The 18716-nt window shown below is 47.9% G+C and overlaps 1 protein-coding gene across 4 annotated transcripts; it reads left to right on the top strand.

Annotated features, from left to right (window-relative positions):
* Positions 1-2794: 2794 nt before the first annotated feature.
* On the top strand, positions 2795-18379 carry ADAT1 (adenosine deaminase tRNA specific 1). Of its 4 annotated transcripts, none has more exons than XM_029076251.1 (9): positions 2795-3522; positions 4062-4130; positions 5031-5085; positions 6016-6143; positions 7843-8206; positions 8789-8934; positions 10487-10586; positions 15768-15854; positions 17819-18379. In XM_029076251.1, exons 1-9 carry the CDS (start codon positions 3354-3356, stop codon positions 17949-17951), a joined length of 1251 nt encoding a protein of 416 aa, XP_028932084.1. In that variant the 5' UTR covers positions 2795-3353; the 3' UTR covers positions 17952-18379. The 4 variants fall into 4 exon arrangements, with proteins under 4 accessions (XP_028932084.1, XP_039769521.1, XP_028932082.1 ...); XM_039913587.1 differs by having other exon boundaries at positions 7843-8464; XM_029076249.1 differs by lacking the exon at positions 17819-18379 and adding an exon at positions 11047-11147 and having other exon boundaries at positions 7843-8464; positions 15768-15855.
* The last annotated feature ends 337 nt before the right edge of the window (positions 18380-18716 follow it).

Here is an 18716-nt window from a genome sequence, read left to right as displayed (position 1 = left end):
GAAGCGCTTACTATGTGCCAGGCACCGTTCTAAACATTGGGGTAATAATAGTAATAATGAGGGTATTTGTGAAGGGCTTACTATGTGCCAAGCACCATTCTAAGCATTGGGGTATTAATAGTATTTGTGAAGCGCTTACTATGTGCCAAGCAGAGATCTAAGTGTTGCAGCTATAATACTAATAATGAGGGTATTTGTGAAGCACTTACTATGTGCCAGGCACCGTTCTAACCATTGGAGTAATAATAGTATTTGTGAAGCGCTTACTATGTGCCAAGCACCGTTCTAAGCGTTGGGGTAATAATACTAATAATGAGGGTATTTGTGAAGGGCCTACTATGTGCCAGGCACTGTTCTAAGCATTGGGGTAATACTAGTAATGAAGATATTTGTGAAGAGCTTACTATGTGCCAGGCACTGTTCTAAGCATTGCGGTAATAATACTAATAATGAGGGTATTTGTGAAACACTGACTGTGCCCGGCACCATTCTAAGCGTTGCAGTAATAATACTAATAACGAGGGTATTTGTGAAGCACTTACTATGTGCCAGGCACCATTCTAAGTGTTGGGGTAATAATATTTGTGAAGCACTTACTATGTGCCAAGCACCATTCTAAGTGTTGGGGTAATAATACTAATAATGAGGGTATTTGTGAAGGGCCTACTATGTGCCAAGCACTGTTCTAAGCATTGGGGTAATAATACTAATAATGGAGGTATTTGTGAAGGGCTTACTATGTGCCAAGCAGCGTTCCAAGCATTGGGGTAATATACTAGAAATGAAGGTATTTGTGAAGGGTTTACTATGTGCCAAGCAGCGTTCCAAGCATTGGGGTAATAATACTAATAACGAGGGTATTTGTGAAGCACTTACTATGTGCCAGGCACCATTCTAAGTGTTGGGGTAATAATATTTGTGAAGCACTTACTATGTGCCAAGCACCATTCTAAGTGTTGGGGTAATAATACTAATAATGAGGGTATTTGTGAAGGGCCTACTATGTGCCAAGCACTGTTCTAAGCATTGGGGTAATAATACTAATAATGGAGGTATTTGTGAAGGGCTTACTATGTGCCAAGCAGCGTTCCAAGCATTGGGGTAATATACTAGAAATGAAGGTATTTGTGAAGGGTTTACTATGTGCCAAGCAGCGTTCCAAGCATTGGGGTAATAATAATAATGAGGGTATTTGTGAAGTGCTTACTATGTGCCAAGCACCGTTCTAAGTGTTGGGGTAATAGTATTTGTGAAGCGCTTATTATGTGCCAAGCACCGTTCTAAGCGTTGGGTGATAATACTAATAATGAGGGTATTTGTGAAGGGCCTACTATGTGCTAAGCACCGTTCTAAGCGTTGGGGTAATAATACTAGTAAGGAGGGTATTTGTGAAGTGCTTACTATGTGCCAGGCACTGTTCTAAGCGTTGCGGTAATAATACTAATAACGAGGGTATTTGTGAAGGGCTTACTATGTGCCAAGCACCGTTCTAAGCGCTGGGGTTGATAGAAGGTTGATAGAAGCAGACCACTGGCAGGACCGGGATTAGAACCCATGACCTCTGACTCCCAAGCCCATGCTCTTTCCCCTAACCCAGGGTATTTATGTAGCACTCTGTGCAAAGCGTTGGTTATGGGATAACAAGATCGAGTCCCTGTCCCTCAAAGCTGAATATCAAGGCCAGCAGCCCTTACATTGTTGGGTTGGGTGGTTTTTTTTTTTAAAGTATTTCGATTTCGTTGCTACTATCAAAACATTTAGTGGATACCTTGGGAATGAGAAACAGCTTGGCTTAGTGGAAAGAGCCTGGCCTTGGGAGTCAGAGGTCGTGGGTTCTAATTCCACTTCTGCCACTTAAGAGTGGTGTGACTTTGGGCAAGCCACTTAGCTTCTCTGGGCTTCAGTTCTCTCATCTGTAAAATGGGGATGAAGACTGTGAGCCCCACGTGGGACAAAAACCTGCTTACCTTGTATTTTCCCCTGTGCTTAGAACAGTGCATTGTACATTCCAAGCGCTTAGTACAGTGCTGTGCACATAGTAAGCACTCAGTAAATGCTATTGAATGAATGCTTGGATTATAGTGTTTAACAAATACCATTATTATTATTACCGTAATTAACCCAACTTCTTTAGCGAGCCATCATGGATCTCTTGGAATATTTGCATACTAACTGGGATTACCGTACAGGTAATCGTAATTATGGTATTTGTTAAACACTCACTAGCTGCTAAGCACCGGAGTAACTGACCCACTTTGGACTCAGTCCCCCATTTTACAGATAAAATTGAGGCCAGGGAAGTTCAGTGACTTGCCTAAAGTCGTTCAGCAGCCAAAATGGCAGAGCTGGGCTTAGAACCAGGTCCCCTCCTAAATCCTTGTTCTTTCTGCTGGGCAACCTGCGTCTCAGTTGTGCCATGCCGTTACTGTGGGACTCCATTCCTACTAGAAGCCGATTTGGGCTCGGGTTGGGGCCATTCCCCTGGGGCTGTAGCATGAGCCGGGCTGCAGAATTTGTCTCCATGCCCAGTTCTATTGCTCCTCTCACACCAAAACCCCTGGAGCCCTGATTACCTCATAGCTAACCCAGCATTTAGTACACTGTTGGACATAAAATAAGTGCTTAACAAATAGTAGTAGTAGTAGCTGCTCTTCTACCCCAGGCAGTGCTTGTGCTTGGTCATTATGGAGAATGATGGAGGACAATCCCTCCTTTGCTGTTCGATGTAAAGGGAGAGGAAAGAGAAAAAAAAAAAGATTGGGTTGGGGAGAAAGAGCCTTTTTTTTTTAATATTCATTCAACAGTATTTATTGAGTGCTTACTAAGTGTAGAGCACTGAACTAAGCGCTTGGAATGTGCGATATAAAAGGCAAACTCCAGCACTGGGTGATGGGTTTAAACCTCAGTGGGAGAAGAGCATCACTGCTCAAGCCAGGTCAGGTGATGATTGTGAAAAGGAAGCTTTTTTTACCCTCTCCAGAAGCAGATTCGGTTGCAGAAATGGTGTTCCCCTCCTTTCTGCTCATTTTAATTTTTGGCAACAGGGAGTTTTATTTGAAAGTTACAGGGGTAAGCAAGATAGAATGGCAACTCCATTAATTCCTTGGCAAGCTCCCTTGTATTTTTCTCTCATCTCTACCTCTCAGCCAGTTGTACATCCACTAATGGAGCAGGAAGGTTAGATGATTTATAGCAGAATCTCAAGCCGGTGTGGAGACTTTGACAGGCGGAGAGAACAGGGAAGAGTGGAGGTGTTCGTGGCTCCAGCTCATGTTTATTTATGCATCTCGGTGTTTTCTAGGATGGTCTTGATTCTCTGATCCAGATCGGACGAGGGGCCAGCAGCTTTGACCATGTGGACTGCTGATGAGATTGCCCATCTGTGTTACGCCCACTACAGCTCCAAGCTGCCTAAACAGGGAAAGCCTCAGCCAAAGCGTGAATGGACCTTGCTGGCAGCCGTGATTAAGGTGAACTCTGCCGCAGAGAGTGCTTGCTGCCCCAGGGACGAGCCCTTCCCAGGTGAAACCTCTTCTCCTGCCTTTTCGTTCCCCACTCTCACTTCCATCAGCTTTGGCCAAACTTCCAACTCCTTTGCCAGAGCAGCAGTGCACAGTCAACTGGGGGTGTTTGTTGAGCGCTTGCTTTGTTCAGACCGTTGTCCTAAGCACTGGGGAGAGTTCAATACAATAGCCTGGGTGGACATGATCCTTGCCCCTAAAGAGTTTTCAGTTTAGAAGGGGAGACATATTAAAATAAATAACAGATATGTACTAGTAAGTGTGATGGGATTGAGGGAGGGGTGATGTCAAGTGGTTAAAAGGTACAGATCCAAAATTATAACTGTGGAATTACGTTATTAACTGGGGTGGCCCTCTGCCCGTCCCCCCCCACCGTGTTTGAGGTCGGCTTCCAAGGTCTGCACGTAGTGGTTTGTAGAACCGTGCTGCTGCCATCCCCACTTGCAAGAATCACCTTTAGTAGTGAACTGCGGAAGAGCCAGACTCTTTAAACCCATATTCCGACAGTGGCAACTGACTCGATCATTACCTTTTTCCCAGCGATTAAGGAAGTTGTGGCAATGGGAACAGGAACCAAATGCATCGGCCAGTCCAAGATGAGGAAAGACGGTAAGCGTATTAACCAGAGCTTTAGATTCTGGTACTGGGAGTTTTCTTTCTTCCTCATTTCAAGATAAAGTTATCTCATGCTATTAGGGCTAAACTTTCAGTGCCCAAACCCGGTTTCAAGCTCATGGAGGGGAGCGAAGCCACTTATAGTCCCCAAATTAGCCGTTTTAGAGCCCCAAATTAATTTCAGAAGGATCAGACATTTTGCAAACTGGCATAGAGAAGCAGCATAGCTTAGTGGATAGAGCCCGGGCCTGGGAGTCAGAAGGACTTGGGTTCTAATCCTGGCTCCATCATGTGTCTGCTCTGTGACCTTGGGCAAGTCACAACTTCTTGGGGCCTCAGTTATCTGTAAAATGGCAGGTGAGGGTGAGCCCTGTGGGGGCCAGGGATTGTGTCCAACCCGATCACCTTGTATCTACCCCAGTGCTTAGAAGAGTGCTTGGCACATACTAAGAGCTTAACAAGTACTGTAATTCTTATTAATCTCCTGTTTCATGAACTGAAAGTTTCCAGGGCCTGAAGCAGCCCAAGACAAATGCAGTTTCAGTTGCTAAAGCCTTAGAATCTGAGGGAAAATGAAAGGATTTGAATTCTGTTTGAACATGTAGGTATATCATTGTGTGGAAGTTCCTGTGGAATTCGGGGACTATCAACAACTTGCCTACATTCCTCTAAATCTGTTCCCTGTGCTGAGCTCAGGTCTCCTGGTCTGTAGCATTTAGTAAGCAGGGGAAGAAAGTTGGCGTGTCAGGGTGCCTATCCTTTAGGTCAGGGGACGATGCTTTCATCGTGGCAAGATCTTATGTCACGGATCCAGAGAATAAAGCCAAAGAAGCAGTCGAGGACTTGGGGATGCCCTCCTTAGGTCACATGTGTCGTCTTGTGTTTTGCCCACAGGAGACATTCTCAATGACAGTCATGCAGAGGTCATAGCCAAGAGGAGTTTTCAGAGGTGAAGCATTTTTCACAGCACTTCGACGCCTATATTTGCACCTTTTGCCTCCAGTGCCTTGCAGAAAGTCCTAAAATTAGCCTGGGAGGAGTCGGGGAATCTCCCCCCGCTTCCTCGATACAAGAGCTTTTTTCGGGAGGGGGCTCACGCTTCTTTCCGTGTCATGGTCTGTATGACTGCCTTGGCTGGTCGTTTTGATTCCACCCTTCTCCCAAACCTGCTGCCGCTCCTGACCACCTGGCAGGTTTCTTTCCACCTCTCCCGGGACACTCAGCTACGCTTAAGGGCCCAGACATTACCTGTGTATAATGTGCTGCTTGGACCATTTTCCATTTCACCGTGAACAGTACCATCAGTTTAAGTGCAGCCGTCCGGGAAAGGGCTGGCACTGGGCCATTATTTAACGCGGGTCTGCCGTCTCCATCTTCACCGGTCATAAATAGTGGGTTTAAATGGGGGCAGTGCCTGGAGAAGGGCCTGCGAGCAATTGACCAGGAAGCTATGTAGCGGTGGGCATTCCACGGAGGCCACTCTTCTGCCAAGAATCAGTATCCCCAGGGGCCACGTAGTGAGTGGCATCCTGCGTGTGGGATTTCCAGTGAGAAGCTTTTCCAGCAGTTAAGCGAGGGATGTTTATGATGAAGCTGACTCAGCTGAAGCTAGGGAGCGGGGAAGTCATCAGGATCGTCGTGACAAAATATTTCCTCAGACCCGAATGTTAGCTTTGACCTAAGGGAACCCAGACCTCGTTTTTTGCCGTGTTGGGCCTTAAAAGGTGCTGCCCCTGACATCTTAGGTAGAAGGGTGGTGTCCGGGAAGCTCCAGGACTGCTTTCTACAGCAGCCCCTCCTTCCTTTCTTGGAGGGATCGACAGCCAATCCCTCCCTTGAGCCACAGAGACTAACGCCTCCTTCTTTATAAATCCATCAGGTACCTTCTCCATCAGCTCGAAGCAGCCACCCTGCAACAGGACAGCATCTTCATCCCAGGGACGGAGGTGGGGAAGTGGAAACTCAAACCAGACCTGTCTTTTGTGTTTTTCTCCAGCCACACCCCCTGTGAGTACCATCAACAGCCCTCATCGAGGGTAGTGGATGCAGAGCAGTGTACGAGTCACTGGGGAAAATACCCAGGCCTTGCCCTCAAGTAGTTTACGCTCAAATGGAGATAAGATGCCGGAGCCTAAGCTCCTCTCCTTTCATTTAATATTGTCCCATTCTGCTTTTCGTGAACTTTCTCCATGCCCGCAATCTCAGTGTCATCCTTGACTCGTCTCTCTCGTTCACCCCACACATCCTATCCGTTACCAAGACCTGCCGGTTTCACCTTTACAATATTGCCAAGATCTGCCCTTTCCTCTCCACCCAAACGGCTACCTTACTGCTACGGACTCTCGTTATATCCCGGCTAGACTACTGTGTCAGCTTTCTCTCCGATCTTCCTTCCTCCTCTCTCGCCCCGCTCCGGTCTATTCTTCACTCCGCTGCCTGGCTCATCTTCCTGCAGAAACGCTTTGGGCCTGTCACTCCCCTTCTTAAACACCTCCAGTGGTTGCTTATCGACCTCCGCTCCAAACAAAAACTCTTCACTGTAGGCTTCAAGGCTCTACATCACCTTGCCCCTTCCTACCTCTCCTCCCTTCTCTCTTTCTACCGCCCACCCCATACGCTCTGCTCCTCCGCTTCCCACCTCCTCACCGTCCCTCGGTCTCGCCCATCCCGCCGTCGACCGCCAGGCCACGTCCTCCCACGGTCCTGGAACGCCCTCCCTCCTCACCTCCGCCAAACTGATTCTCTTCCCCTCTTCAAAACCCTACTTAAAACTCACCTCCTCCAAGAGGCCTTCCCAGACTGAGCTCCCCTTCTCCCTCTACTCCCTCTATCACCCCCCCTTCACCTCTCCGTAGCTTAACCCTCTTTTCCCCCCCTTTCCCTCTGCTCCTCCCCCTCTCCCTTCCCATCCCCTCAGCACTGTACTCGTCTGCTCGACTGTATATATTTTCATCACCCTATTTATTTTGTTAATGAAATGTACATCGCCTCGATTCTATTTAGTCGCCATTGTTTTTACGAGATGTTCTTCCCCTCAATTCTATTTATCGCCATTGTTCTCGTCTGTCCGTCTACCCCGATTAGACTATAAGCCCGTCAAACGGCAAGGACCGTCTCTATCTGTTGCCGACTTGTTCATTCCAAGCGCTTAGTACAGTGCTCTGCACATAGTAAGCGCTCAATAAATACTATTGAATGAATGAATTTGCACCACAGTTTCTGTCTTCCTACCTGTGAGTATTTTATCTCCCATTATTGGGCTGAGAATCAGGAGACCTGGGGTATTTTGCATCCCCTCTAGACTCTAAGCTCCTTATGGGCAGGGAATATGTCTACCAACTCTGTTATATTGTACTCTCCCAAGCTCTTAGTACAGTGCTTTGCGCACAGTAAGTCCTCAATAGATACAATTGATTGACCCGAAAATGTGCCTCACTTTTCCTATCTGTAAAATTAAAAAAAATTCCCTCTGCCTTCTCTAAGGGTGGGTCGTGAGGCTGGGGGAAATAATGTGAAGTAGTCTGAGCTGCCTGAAATGAATAGGAGATTTTATTTGAAGCCGCGGTTCCCCCTTAAAGGGAATGCTGTTATTTTGTACCGAGATGTGGTTTTTTTTTTTGTGGTATGACTTCCAGAACCTTATGTCCCTCACACCAGCTTTCAGGTCGTACTGGTGGCGGTTCCCAGAAAGTTCTATGTTCTCTAGGCGGAGATGCTTCCATCATCCCGATGCTAGACGTCGAGGACCAGCCCTGCCCGCTGGTCACCGGTGAAGAGGCCATCAACCGGTCAGCGGAGATGAGTAGAGGTCCCGAAACACTGGGAAACAAAAGGAAACAAGAAGACTCCCCCAACCGTTCCGTTACCAAGAGGTCGCGAACCGAGCCTTCAGACTCTCCCAATGGCTCCACCCGACAGCGGGAGACTGAGAAACAAGAAAGTTTCCACGGTCCTCCAGGCTCCGGCCGCTTTGCCACCGCTGTAAACGGACCAAGCGGGGAAGAAGCGATTTCTGCGAAGGCGGCCCCGCCCGGAACCAAAGTGGTGGACGTGCACAGGACCGGAGCCAAGTGTGTGCCGGGAGAAGCGGGAGACCCTCGGAGCCCCGGGGTCGGGTACCACCGGGTGGGATTGCTCCGCGTGAAGCCTGGCCGGGGGGACAGGACCTGCTCCATGTCCTGCAGCGACAAGCTAGCTCGCTGGAACGTGCTCGGGTGTCAGGGAGCCCTCCTCATGCACCTCCTGCAGGATCCCGTGTACCTGGCCGCGGTGGTCATAGGCAAGTGCCCCTACAGTCCCGAAGCTGTGCGGAGAGCGGTGATAGACAGGTGAGAAAACAGCAGCCGGCAGAGGCCAGCCAGAATGTCACACACCCCTACCCGGAGTGGGCAACATCATTAGAGTGATGCCAGGGCAGGATGCGTGGGTAAAGCCATGGCCGGCTGGAATTCCCCGGCCTCTCCCGAGACGCGAGGGCACCCTCGCACCCTTCACGACCCGAGGGATGGCTCACTGAGAGCAGATTCCGCTCTACCAGATTCCTTTTCCTACAGGCACGGTTACCGGTACCCACATTTTACCTCAGAAACCCCAGGAGGGAAGGATCAGAGCATCCCCAATTTCGAAAGACTGGCTTTTTCTCCATATCGTAGGTGTCGGCATGTCTCGCCTTTGCCAGATGGTTTCCGGGTGCAAGAGCCGCAAATCCTGCAATCCGATCTGTTGTTCGAACACAGCCGCTCTGCGGTCCGGGCCAAAGGGACAGACGGCACGGGGAAACTCATTCCCTGTGGGGCGGGTGAGTCACCGAGCCACCTCAGGTGGTCAGGAGCCTTAACCACTCGGCAGCCAAAGTTTGCAAGTCTGGGTTGGCCCTGGAGCGGCATTCGCCCCTAAAACTGCTCAGGAATAGTGGCCATTTCATGCCACTCTGCCAGATTAGAATTCATTCATTCAATCGTGTTTATTGAGCGCTTACTGTGTGCAGACCACTCTACTGAGCGCTTGGAAAATACAATTCAGCAACAAATAGAGACAATCCCTGCCCACAGCGGGCTCACAGTCTAGAAGGAGGGAGACAGGCATCAAAACAAGTAGATAAAACCGTTACAGGAGAAAGTTATGACAGGAATTAGTAAGGAGAGGCAGACACTTGTCATGGGTCTCTGACCAGTTGCTGGTGCTTAATGATTGGTTTAGAGGAGGACTGACATGCTGTAATCAGCTTTATGATGGTTTAATATTTTTCATCTCTTGGTTGTGTATGATCCTACTGTAAAGGGCAATTTTGAATTTATAGCAATTAGTTCATCCTTCCGAATACTCATCTTTTGGCTGGAACTAAATATGGAAGTTTAATATAGACAAGTTTTTTTCAAGCTTACAAAAAAAACCCCACCAAACCATAAATCACGACAGTAAAGGTTACAAACAAGATTACAAACTAAGTTTTATTTAAAATAAAAAGAATAACATCCCCCTCATAGTTCAAGTACTGGACTGAAAATATTATTTTCTTGAAAGGAAAAGTAATTCTTGCAGCCAAGCCTGAGAGAAGGAGTAATGCAGAAACAACATAGTTTGTTCATTCATACATTGTCGTATTTATTGAGTTCTTAACTGTGTGCAGAGCACTGTACTAAGTGCTTGGGAGAGTACAATACAACAATAAACAGACACATTCCCAGCTCACAACGAGCTTACGGTCTAGAGGGCAGGCTTACGGTCAAGAGGATGAGCTTACAGTCTATTTATACAACTTTCACCATGTAGCGTTGGCTGGTCCCAAATTGATCTTTCTGGGAGATTGGAGTTAGAAATTACTGTTCAAGTTTCCAAAGCTCTAATCCTGCTTGGAAAGACATCTGGCCAGTTATTATGCCAGGACCCTGTTGGATGCAGGGCTCCAAATTGATGAACTTGCTCTGATGTGGCTCTTCATCATCTGCTTGGAGGTGGCAAAAATCTACTAGATGATGTCTCACCGGTCTCCCCGCTGCCGTGGCCAAGAGCCGAACAGTTCCATCCATTCCCGCAATCTGTCGACCACGAGTGGTTTAATAATTATTGTGGTATTTGTTAAGAGCTTACTTTGGGCCAAGCACTGTGCAAAGCTCCGGGGAACTCAGATCTGGCGTGGTCCCCGTTTCATATGGGGTTCATAATCTAAGGGGAAAAGAGAACAGGCATTCAGTCCTCACTACAGACGTGGGTGGAACCTGAGGAACAGAGAAGTTAAGGGACTTGCTCAAGGGTACACGGCAGATCAAAGGCGGGGCGGGGATTAGATCCTCCTGATTTCTTGTCCTCTACCCTTTCCACTAGGCCCACACTGTTCTGTCTCTTCACAGCTATCAGCTGGAGTGCAGTTCTTGAACAGCCTCTGGATGTCACCTCTAATGGTTTCAGGCAAGGAGCGACGAAAAAAGCAATTGGAAGTCTACAGGCCAGGTACGGCGTCTGCGCGGTAACTGAACTCGGAGGGGTTGGCTTCTCCTTTGACCCTAAACCCAGGTCGGTGAAGGGGAACGGAATCAGTGAGACCCTTTCCTTGATTCCCAACCCATTTGTCCTATTTCTGCAGCTATTGTTCGAATGGGTTATCGGAATTCTCTTTATTCCCCAAACGTCGATGAGCTTTTTTTTATAAGCTCCTAGTGAAACTTTTTAAACCGATTTTCTGGGTTGGTTTTTTTTTTTTTTCTGCAGTCTGGTTTTCTCCTTTAGTGATGTGGGAGTGTTTGGGGGAGTCAGGATTGTGTTCTTTATCCAGCCTTTTATGACAAGTGATTCTCTGGTGCTGAAGAAATTGAAAAATCATTTGAAAAACTTCTTGCGGGCTTTCTGATAGACCTGTATAAACAGGGCACTTTTCTCCTCCCCAAACCAGTTTTTTCCCTTAATTACTCAGCCCACACGGTGAAAATCAGAAGAGGAACAGACCCCAATCTTCGAAGATCCTGGTGTTTCCAAATTTGGGCTGTGGGACTCTAAGAGGGAGAGACTGAGCTGGTGAGCTGGAGACTCACTTCCCTGTTTCCCTTTGAATTCCCTATGTTGCCCTTCTTATGAGGGCTCCTTGATTCACTGAATTTCTCCCTGACTCTGAGTTCATTTCCTCTCCAGACACCACTTTGGTATTTGGACTCCTTTCTTATAATGATAATTGTGGTATTTAAGTACTTACTATGTGCCAAGCACTGGGGTGGATACAAGCAAATGGTGTTGGACACAGTCCCTGTCCCACATGGGGCTCACACTCTCCATCCCTATCTTACAGATAAAGTAACTGAGGCAAAGAGAAGTGAAATAACTTGCCCAAGGTCGCAGAATCAGGATTAGAACCTTTGACCTGCTGTCTCCCGGGCTCGTGCTTTATCCACTGTGCCACGCTTCTTCTCTGAGAGCTCTGGGATCAGATGTTGTCTTCAGCGACTTGTTGGGTCACTTGCCTCCAGCCTTTATTTTTTCCTTCCCCAATATTGGAAATGCGGGAAGTCAGAATTAATCTCCTGGAGGCAGGTCGGGCAAGGGCAGTCTTCGTGGTTTCCTGGGATGTGTCCCATTTTCCTGACACGCTCCACAGGGCTCGTAGCTGAAGGGAGGGTTCTAGAAAAGCAAAAGAGCCTGCGTTGGACCAAGGGATTTGCAATTGCTGCAGTTGTGAAGTCCCAGGGGATGGAGTGGCATTTTCTAAAGACAAATGTCGTGGGATTCATTCAATCGTATATATTGAGCGCTTACTATGTGGAGAGCACTGTATTAAGCACTTGGAATATACAATTCGGCAACAGGTAGAGACAATCCCTGCCCAACGACGGGCTCATGGTCTAAATGGGGGAGACAGACAGCAAAGCAAAACAGAACAGGACAATATCACCAAGATAAATAGAATCAAGGAGATACATGCCTCATTAAGAAAATAGGGTAATAAATAATATATACAAATGAGCACAGTGCTGAGGGGAAGGGGGAAGAGCAGAGGGTGGGGGGGTGGGGAGGAGCAGAGGGAAAGGGGAAGCTCAGTCTGGGAAGGCCTATTGGAGGAGGTGAGCTCTCAGTAGGGCTTTGAAGAGGGGAAGAGAGTTTGGCAGAGGTGAGGAGGGAGGGCATTCCAGGGCAGCGGGAGGACGTGGGCCAGGGGTCGACGGGATAGGCATGAACGGAGGGTGGTGAGGTGAGCGGCAGAGGAGCGGAGCCTACGGGGTGGGCAGTAGAAAGGATGAAGGTAAGGTAGAAGGGGGCAAGGTGATGGAGAGCTTTGAAGCCAAGAGTGAGGAGTTTTTGTTCCGTGCGGAGGTTGAATGGCAACCACTGGAGGTTTTTGAGGAGGGGAGTGACAGGCCCAGAGCGTTTCTGCAGGAAGATGATCTGGGCAGCGGAATGAAGAATAGAATGGAGTGGGGAGAGACAGGAGGAAGGGAGATCAGAGAGGAGGCTGACACAATAACCCAGTCGGGATATTATGAGAGCTTGTACCAGCAGGAAGAGGCGAGAAAGTGAAGGAAACGTGCCCTCGTTATTGTGCTTGCTTTTCTCAGCAAGGCAGTAGTAACCTGAACCTCGCTGTTTCAGTTAGAGTAATAAGTGTGGTATTAAGTGCTTCACACATTGTGCAAAGTGCTGGGGTAGATACAAGATAATCATATTTATGGAACGTTTACTGTATGCAGAGCCCTGTACTAATCGCTTGGGAGAGTACAGTATAACAGAGTCGGTAGACACATTTCCTGCTCACGATGAGCTTACGGTCTAGAGGGGGAGACAGACAATATAAATAAATTATGGATATGCCCATGAAGTGCTGTGGGGCCGAGGGAGGGATGAACAACAGGAGCAAATCAGGGCCACCCAGAAGGGAGTGGGACAAGGGGAAATGAGGGATTGGTCAGGGAAGGCTTTTTGGAGATGTTTCTTCAAAAAGGCTTTGAATTTGGTGAGACTAATTATCTATTGGATTTGAAGAGGGAGGGTCTTCCCGGCCAGAGGCAGGATGTGGGCAAAATAGACGAGATGGAGGTACAGTGAACAAGTACAGGTACAGGGCTGGGTTCTAATAGGAGAGCAGCGAGGTGAGGTAGGAGGAGGCAAGGTGATTGAATGCTTTGAAGCCAAGGGTGAGGAGTTTCTGTTTGATGTGGAGGAGATTGAGTAACCGCTGGAGGTTTTTGAGGAGTGGGGAAACATGGCCTGAAAATTTTTGTAGAAAAATGATCCAGGCAGCAGAGTAACGTATGGACTGGAGTGGGAAGAGACAGGAGGCAGGGAGGTCAGCAAGGAGGCCGATGCAGTAATCAAGGCAGGATAGGGTATGTGCTTGGATTGACGTGGTAGCAATTTAGACGGAGAGGAAAGGGTGGATTTTAGTGTTATTATGAAAGTGAATTTAGTGATAGATGTAGTGATAGATTGAATACGTGGGTTGAATGAGAGAGATGTCAAGGATCACGCCGAGATTCGGGTTTGTGAGACAGAAAGGATGCTGGTGATGTCTACAGGGATGGGAAAATCGGGGAGGGCAGGGACCCAGATGGGGCTCACAGTCTAAGAGAACATGGAATTGAATCCCCATTTTGCAGATGAGGGAACTGAGGCACAAGAAATGAAGTGCCTTATCCAAAGTCACACAGCCGGCAGTTGGCAGAGCTAGGATTAGAACCCAGGTCCTCCGACTCCCAGGCCTGTGCTCTTTCCACTAGGCCACACTCCTGTGCAAATTCGACTTGTTAGCACTCTAGTCAGTTTTTATGGTCAATTCTGTCAGTTTTTCTTGGTCCCGAAATTTCAGTCCTGAGGTTGATCCGTCATTCCTTGTAATGGGTTCACCAAGGAAGCCTTGGGAGCCTGGTTAAAGAGGGGTTGTTTTTACAGCCAGTGAAGATACGGTTTGGGAATCTCACTTGTCCTACGGAGGGCAATTCCTGCTCTCATCAGGCTGTGCCTGTCAGGCCCGGGCTGCTACTCTTTTACTTTCCAATTTGTTCATAAATCCAGTTGTCTACCTGGATTATTTATGGAGTAGTCATAGCAGTGATGTCTGTGTGCTTGCTTGGACCTGAGCTTTGTAACAAACGCTGTGTAAATACAAGAGTTCTTTTATAACATAGGGGTTGCGCTCTTGCAAAAATTTGGCTTCAGGAAAATGTGCACTGTTATACAAACTGGGTATGACACTGCGCATGAACACTGCGGCATGCTGTATCATGTCACACGGTAGCAGGTGAATGCTCCCTAATCCCTTAACAACCTTAAGTCAAAATGGGTAGGGAAAACACATCTTATGGCAGAACTGTGGAGCGTGTCTTGTGACTTCCTTTCTCCTGTCCTGTCCACATGCTGAAGGAATTCTGTCTAAATTGTGCATCTGGTTGATTTTTAGTTTGAAATTCCTCTCTTCTCTGCCCCTGACTAACTTAACCGTCCAGCCTCTAGATGAAAGTGTCTGGATGCTGATTCCAGGGCCAATAGGAGCAGCTTTTCTTTCCTCCCTTATCTTTTACCTCGAACACTGGTGACGTAGCCAAACTAGGCATCTTAGAGGGAGACTAAAAGCCAACTCTGACAGTAGTGCAGCTGAATCTTTTCCTGACTTACTTGCCGGCTCACACCCACCTCAGGCTGGGAGTCAAGAAGGACCTGGGTTCTAATTCCGGCTCCGCCATTTGTCTGCTGTGTGACCTTGGGCTTCACTTCTCACTTTACATCTCTGTCCTCTCAATTCCCTCATCTGAAAAATGGGGATTAAGACAGCCCTAGATGGGACAGGGACTGTGTCTAACCCGATTATCTTGTATCTACCCCAGGGCTTAGACTGGTGCCTGGCACATTCATTCATATTCAAATTTCAATCCTATTTATTGAGCGCTTACTGTGTGCAGAACACTGTACTAAGCACTTGGAAAATGCAATTCAGCAATAGAGACAATCCCTGCCCACAACGGGCTTACAGTCTAGAAGGGGGAAGACAGATATCACAACAAATAAACAGAGCTTATATACAATTATTATTATTTTCTCTGGGGTTGGCAGTGGTCTTTGGAAACGGGGAGGGAGATGGCCGAGAGCGGCTACACGAACCCTACTTAAAACTCACCTCCTCCAAGAGGCCTTCCCAGACTGAGCTCCTCTTCTCCCTCTACTCCCTCTGCCACCCCCCCCTTCACCTCTCCACAGCTAAACCCTCTTTTTCCCCTTTTCCCTCTGCTCCTCCACCTCTCCCTTCCCATCCCCACAGCACTGTACTCGTCCGCTCAACTGTATATATTTCCATTGCCCTATTTATTTTGTTAATGAATTGTATATCGCCTCGATTCTATTTAGTTGCCATTGTTTTTACGAGATGTTCTTCCCCTTGACTCTATTTATTGCCATTGTTCTCGTCTGTCCATCTCCCCCGATTAGACCGTAAGCCCGTCAGACGGCAGGGACTGTCTCTATCTGTTGCCGACTTGTTCATCCCAAGCGCTTAGTACAGTGCTCTGCACATAGTAAGCGCTCAATAAATACTATTGGATGAATGAATGAAATCGGAGGACCCGATAGGCCTGGTTGGTCCATGTGCTTACTGTAGAGCTCACGCCATATTTTTAGTGAGAACCAGGATGTCACTCTACAGCGTTTTCTTCCCTACAGATCCAAAATCTGCAAGGCAGAACTCTTTGGCGCATTTCAAAAGCTGGTGGGCAGCATATCAGAGGACAAGCAGCCAGCATCCCTCAGGTGAGGCCTGTCTTCACTTCAAAATGGTCTTTAAATTAGGGCCTGGATTTGGTCGTCTGTTGCCAGACTGTTGCGGTGTTTGGGAATAGTGTTTTCCTTAAGCTTAAACTGTTGATAACATCACACAGAGTTCACACCCAGAGAGTTCCATGTAAGAGGAATCCTGTGCTAAAATGTAAAATCACTGTAACATTAGCTGGAAACTCTCCTGCGCCCTGCAGTTAAAAAAAAAATCAGTCAGTGGTATTTGAGTGCCTGCTGCATACTGGAAGCACTTGGAGTGTTCCCCAGAAGCAAAGGACAGAATGGCCTCTACCTTCCAGAATCTTACAGTCACACCAGGAAGACAGACATCAATTCTTTACAAGTAGAGCAGGAGGAAGAAAGAGGATATGAGAGATAATATGAGTAGGTTAGGAAGAAATAACGTAGTGATTGAATGTACAGATGAGTAGCCATATATGCCTGTCATGAAGATGGATATAGTGTAATAATAATAATTATGGTATTTGTTAAGCGCTTACTATGTGTGAAGCTGTGTTCTAGGCACTGGGGTAGTTACACGGTAATCAGGTTATCCTACATGGGGCTCACAGTCATAGTCCCCATTTTATAGATGAAGTAACTGAGGCACAGAGAAGTTTCCTTTAAGAGAATGCTTATTGGACCTCGAGGAGTTTCCTGTGAAATAGTGAGCCCGGCAGGGCAATCCTTCTCCCTTTTACCACCCTGGGTTCTACCGCTATCAAAAAATTAGCGTTTTGGGAGAGGGAAGTTTGGGCAGTTCACCACCATTCCTCTTCCTTCCCTCTTCCCCATCTCTCTTCCTTCCTCTCCCTCGGTAGAGGAGCTGCCTAAGAGGAGTTGAGGTGAGAGGAGAGCGAGACCTTGCTTGGGTTTAACCCCAGGCTAAAGACTTGGGGGAAGAATGCTGTTCTTATGTACCGATATTTTCCACCTCCTTTTTCATTCTTATCAGTTGTCCCCGGCTGCTTCGTCACCATAATTTCAACAATGCTCACACAGAACGTACAGGTACCAAGCAGCTGCTGGGGCAAGGTGGGCGGGAAAGCTGAAGCAGTAATCAAAAGCTGGGATTGAGGAGGTCAGGTCGCATGGTGAATGTCCGGGTTGCCTGCGGCCATTTCAACCATTAAGCTCCTAAAGGTGATTGCTGGGATGAGTTGGCATGCTCTTTTTTTCCTGGGGAAAATGGACTGGAGTGGGAATGACCTCTTCTTCAGCCCCTCTGAGATGTGGACTCCGCTCCTGGGACGACTAAGGATGATAAGAAATGATGGCCCAAGAGAAAAAGGGCCCTACCCATGATTAAGGGTGCGCATCCGGACTTAAGAATTCTTCCCTTGATTTGACTGTTTTAGCAAAGTCCCATACGGTGGAGACGGGCGGGGGAAAGGGACTCTGAGTAAGGGATCAGTTTGAAAAATGAATCAATTCCTGGCAAAGTCATGAAGGCCCCAAGAGAGAGGCTCTACCCTTTTAGTTAGGAGCTCAGGAGTCAGACTGTAGGCTCTGTCCAGACTTGGATGGTTGGATGGGTTTTTCAAATCTGTGGTATGCCAGCAGATTTTGTTTGAGCAAAATTTTGCCCTGCTGGCCCTAAAGTTTGTCCTTTGCCATCGGGGAGCAAAAAAGCTAGGAAGGGAGGAGTGAAAAGGTCCTGTATTGGAAACTAAAAGGACACCTTCCCTGGAAGTAGCTTGCGTTAGAGTAAAAGAAGAAACTAGCTTCCTCTCATCCCCCTAGAATTAGGCTTGAAATGGCATTGAAATAGGTTAATCCGTCACTACTCTCTGATCTAAATTGCCGCAGGAGATGGGGGTTGCTTCTCTGTTGTCTTTCGGAAGAGTATCTGCCCAGCCCTCATCAGCGTGGGTCTGGCTGACTTTGATGGTGGGACTATTCATTAAGAGAGTGTATTTTTGGATGTGTGTCTGCCCCAGGGCAAAGAAGCTGGAGACATACTGGGACTATAAGGAGGCCGCTAGCGGTTATCAAGAAACCTGGAAGGCACTGCAGAGGCAGGCGTTTGGTTGCTGGATCAAGAATCCACCAGAGTATCAGCAGTTTAAATAACGAGGTTTGGAGAAACCTTTCCCAAAAGAGCATACGCCGATCGTGACTCTCCTGCGGACCCAGGGCCGGTTCTGACTTTTCCAGCGGCTCAATCAGACCTTCAACCGGAACGTCTCACAAGTATAAATAGGGTACTTATTAAGCGTCTCTTAGGTGTCAAGCGCCGGAGTCGACGCAAGATAATTAGGACGTGGTCTCTGTTTCACACAGGGCTTACTATCTCAGAGGAAGGGCAGGTGTCTTATCCCCATTTTACAGATGAGGAAACCGAGGCACAGGTTAAAAGCATCCTCGTCTGCTCCCTTCTCCCCCTTCCCCGACACGTCATTCCCAGAGCTGACCCAAAGCAGAGCATCACTGCGGCAGTAAGTCATCAGTTCACAGGCTCAACTAGGAGCACGTTACTTATCAATAAATTTGAGAATTTACGGGGTACAGAGCACTGTGCTAAGCCCTTGGGAGAGTACAGTATAAGAGAGTTGACAGATATGTTCCCTGCCCATAAGGAGGCTCTATTACTTGTTGGATCCCTCTGAGGCAGGTGGGTGGGGGGATAGGAGGGAGCGGGATTGGGAAGCGAGGGAAGTGGTCAGGATCCTGGGGGAGGAAGGGGAGCAAGTAAGAGTCTGGGCTGGGCTAGGGTTTGGGGTCAGAGGCAGGGCAGGCATGAGGAAGAGGGGTAGGGGGCAAGACCTCCTGGCCTGCTCCTCAACCCCCCCCCCCAGAGCCAACCCTGCCCCCATCCTTCTTGCCAGAAGCAGTTGG

Source organism: Ornithorhynchus anatinus, chromosome 11, assembly GCF_004115215.2.
Source record: "Ornithorhynchus anatinus isolate Pmale09 chromosome 11, mOrnAna1.pri.v4, whole genome shotgun sequence".
NCBI classification, from domain to species: domain Eukaryota; kingdom Metazoa; phylum Chordata; class Mammalia; order Monotremata; family Ornithorhynchidae; genus Ornithorhynchus; species Ornithorhynchus anatinus.
The sequence above is the reverse complement of the archived record's forward strand: the minus strand, read 5'-3'. Positions and strand labels throughout refer to the sequence as shown.

Coding starts and splice junctions, on each gene's coding strand:
- ADAT1 (XM_039913587.1), top strand. CDS start 3,354: ATGTGGACTGCTGATGAGATTGCCCATCTGTGTTACGCCCACTACAGC. Junction 6,144..7,842: donor TTTCTCCAGCCACACCCCCT/GTGAGTACCATC, acceptor TATGTTCTCTAG/GCGGAGATGCTTCCATCATC. Junction 10,587..15,767: donor ATTGGAAGTCTACAGGCCAG/GTACGGCGTCTG, acceptor TCTTCCCTACAG/ATCCAAAATCTGCAAGGCAG.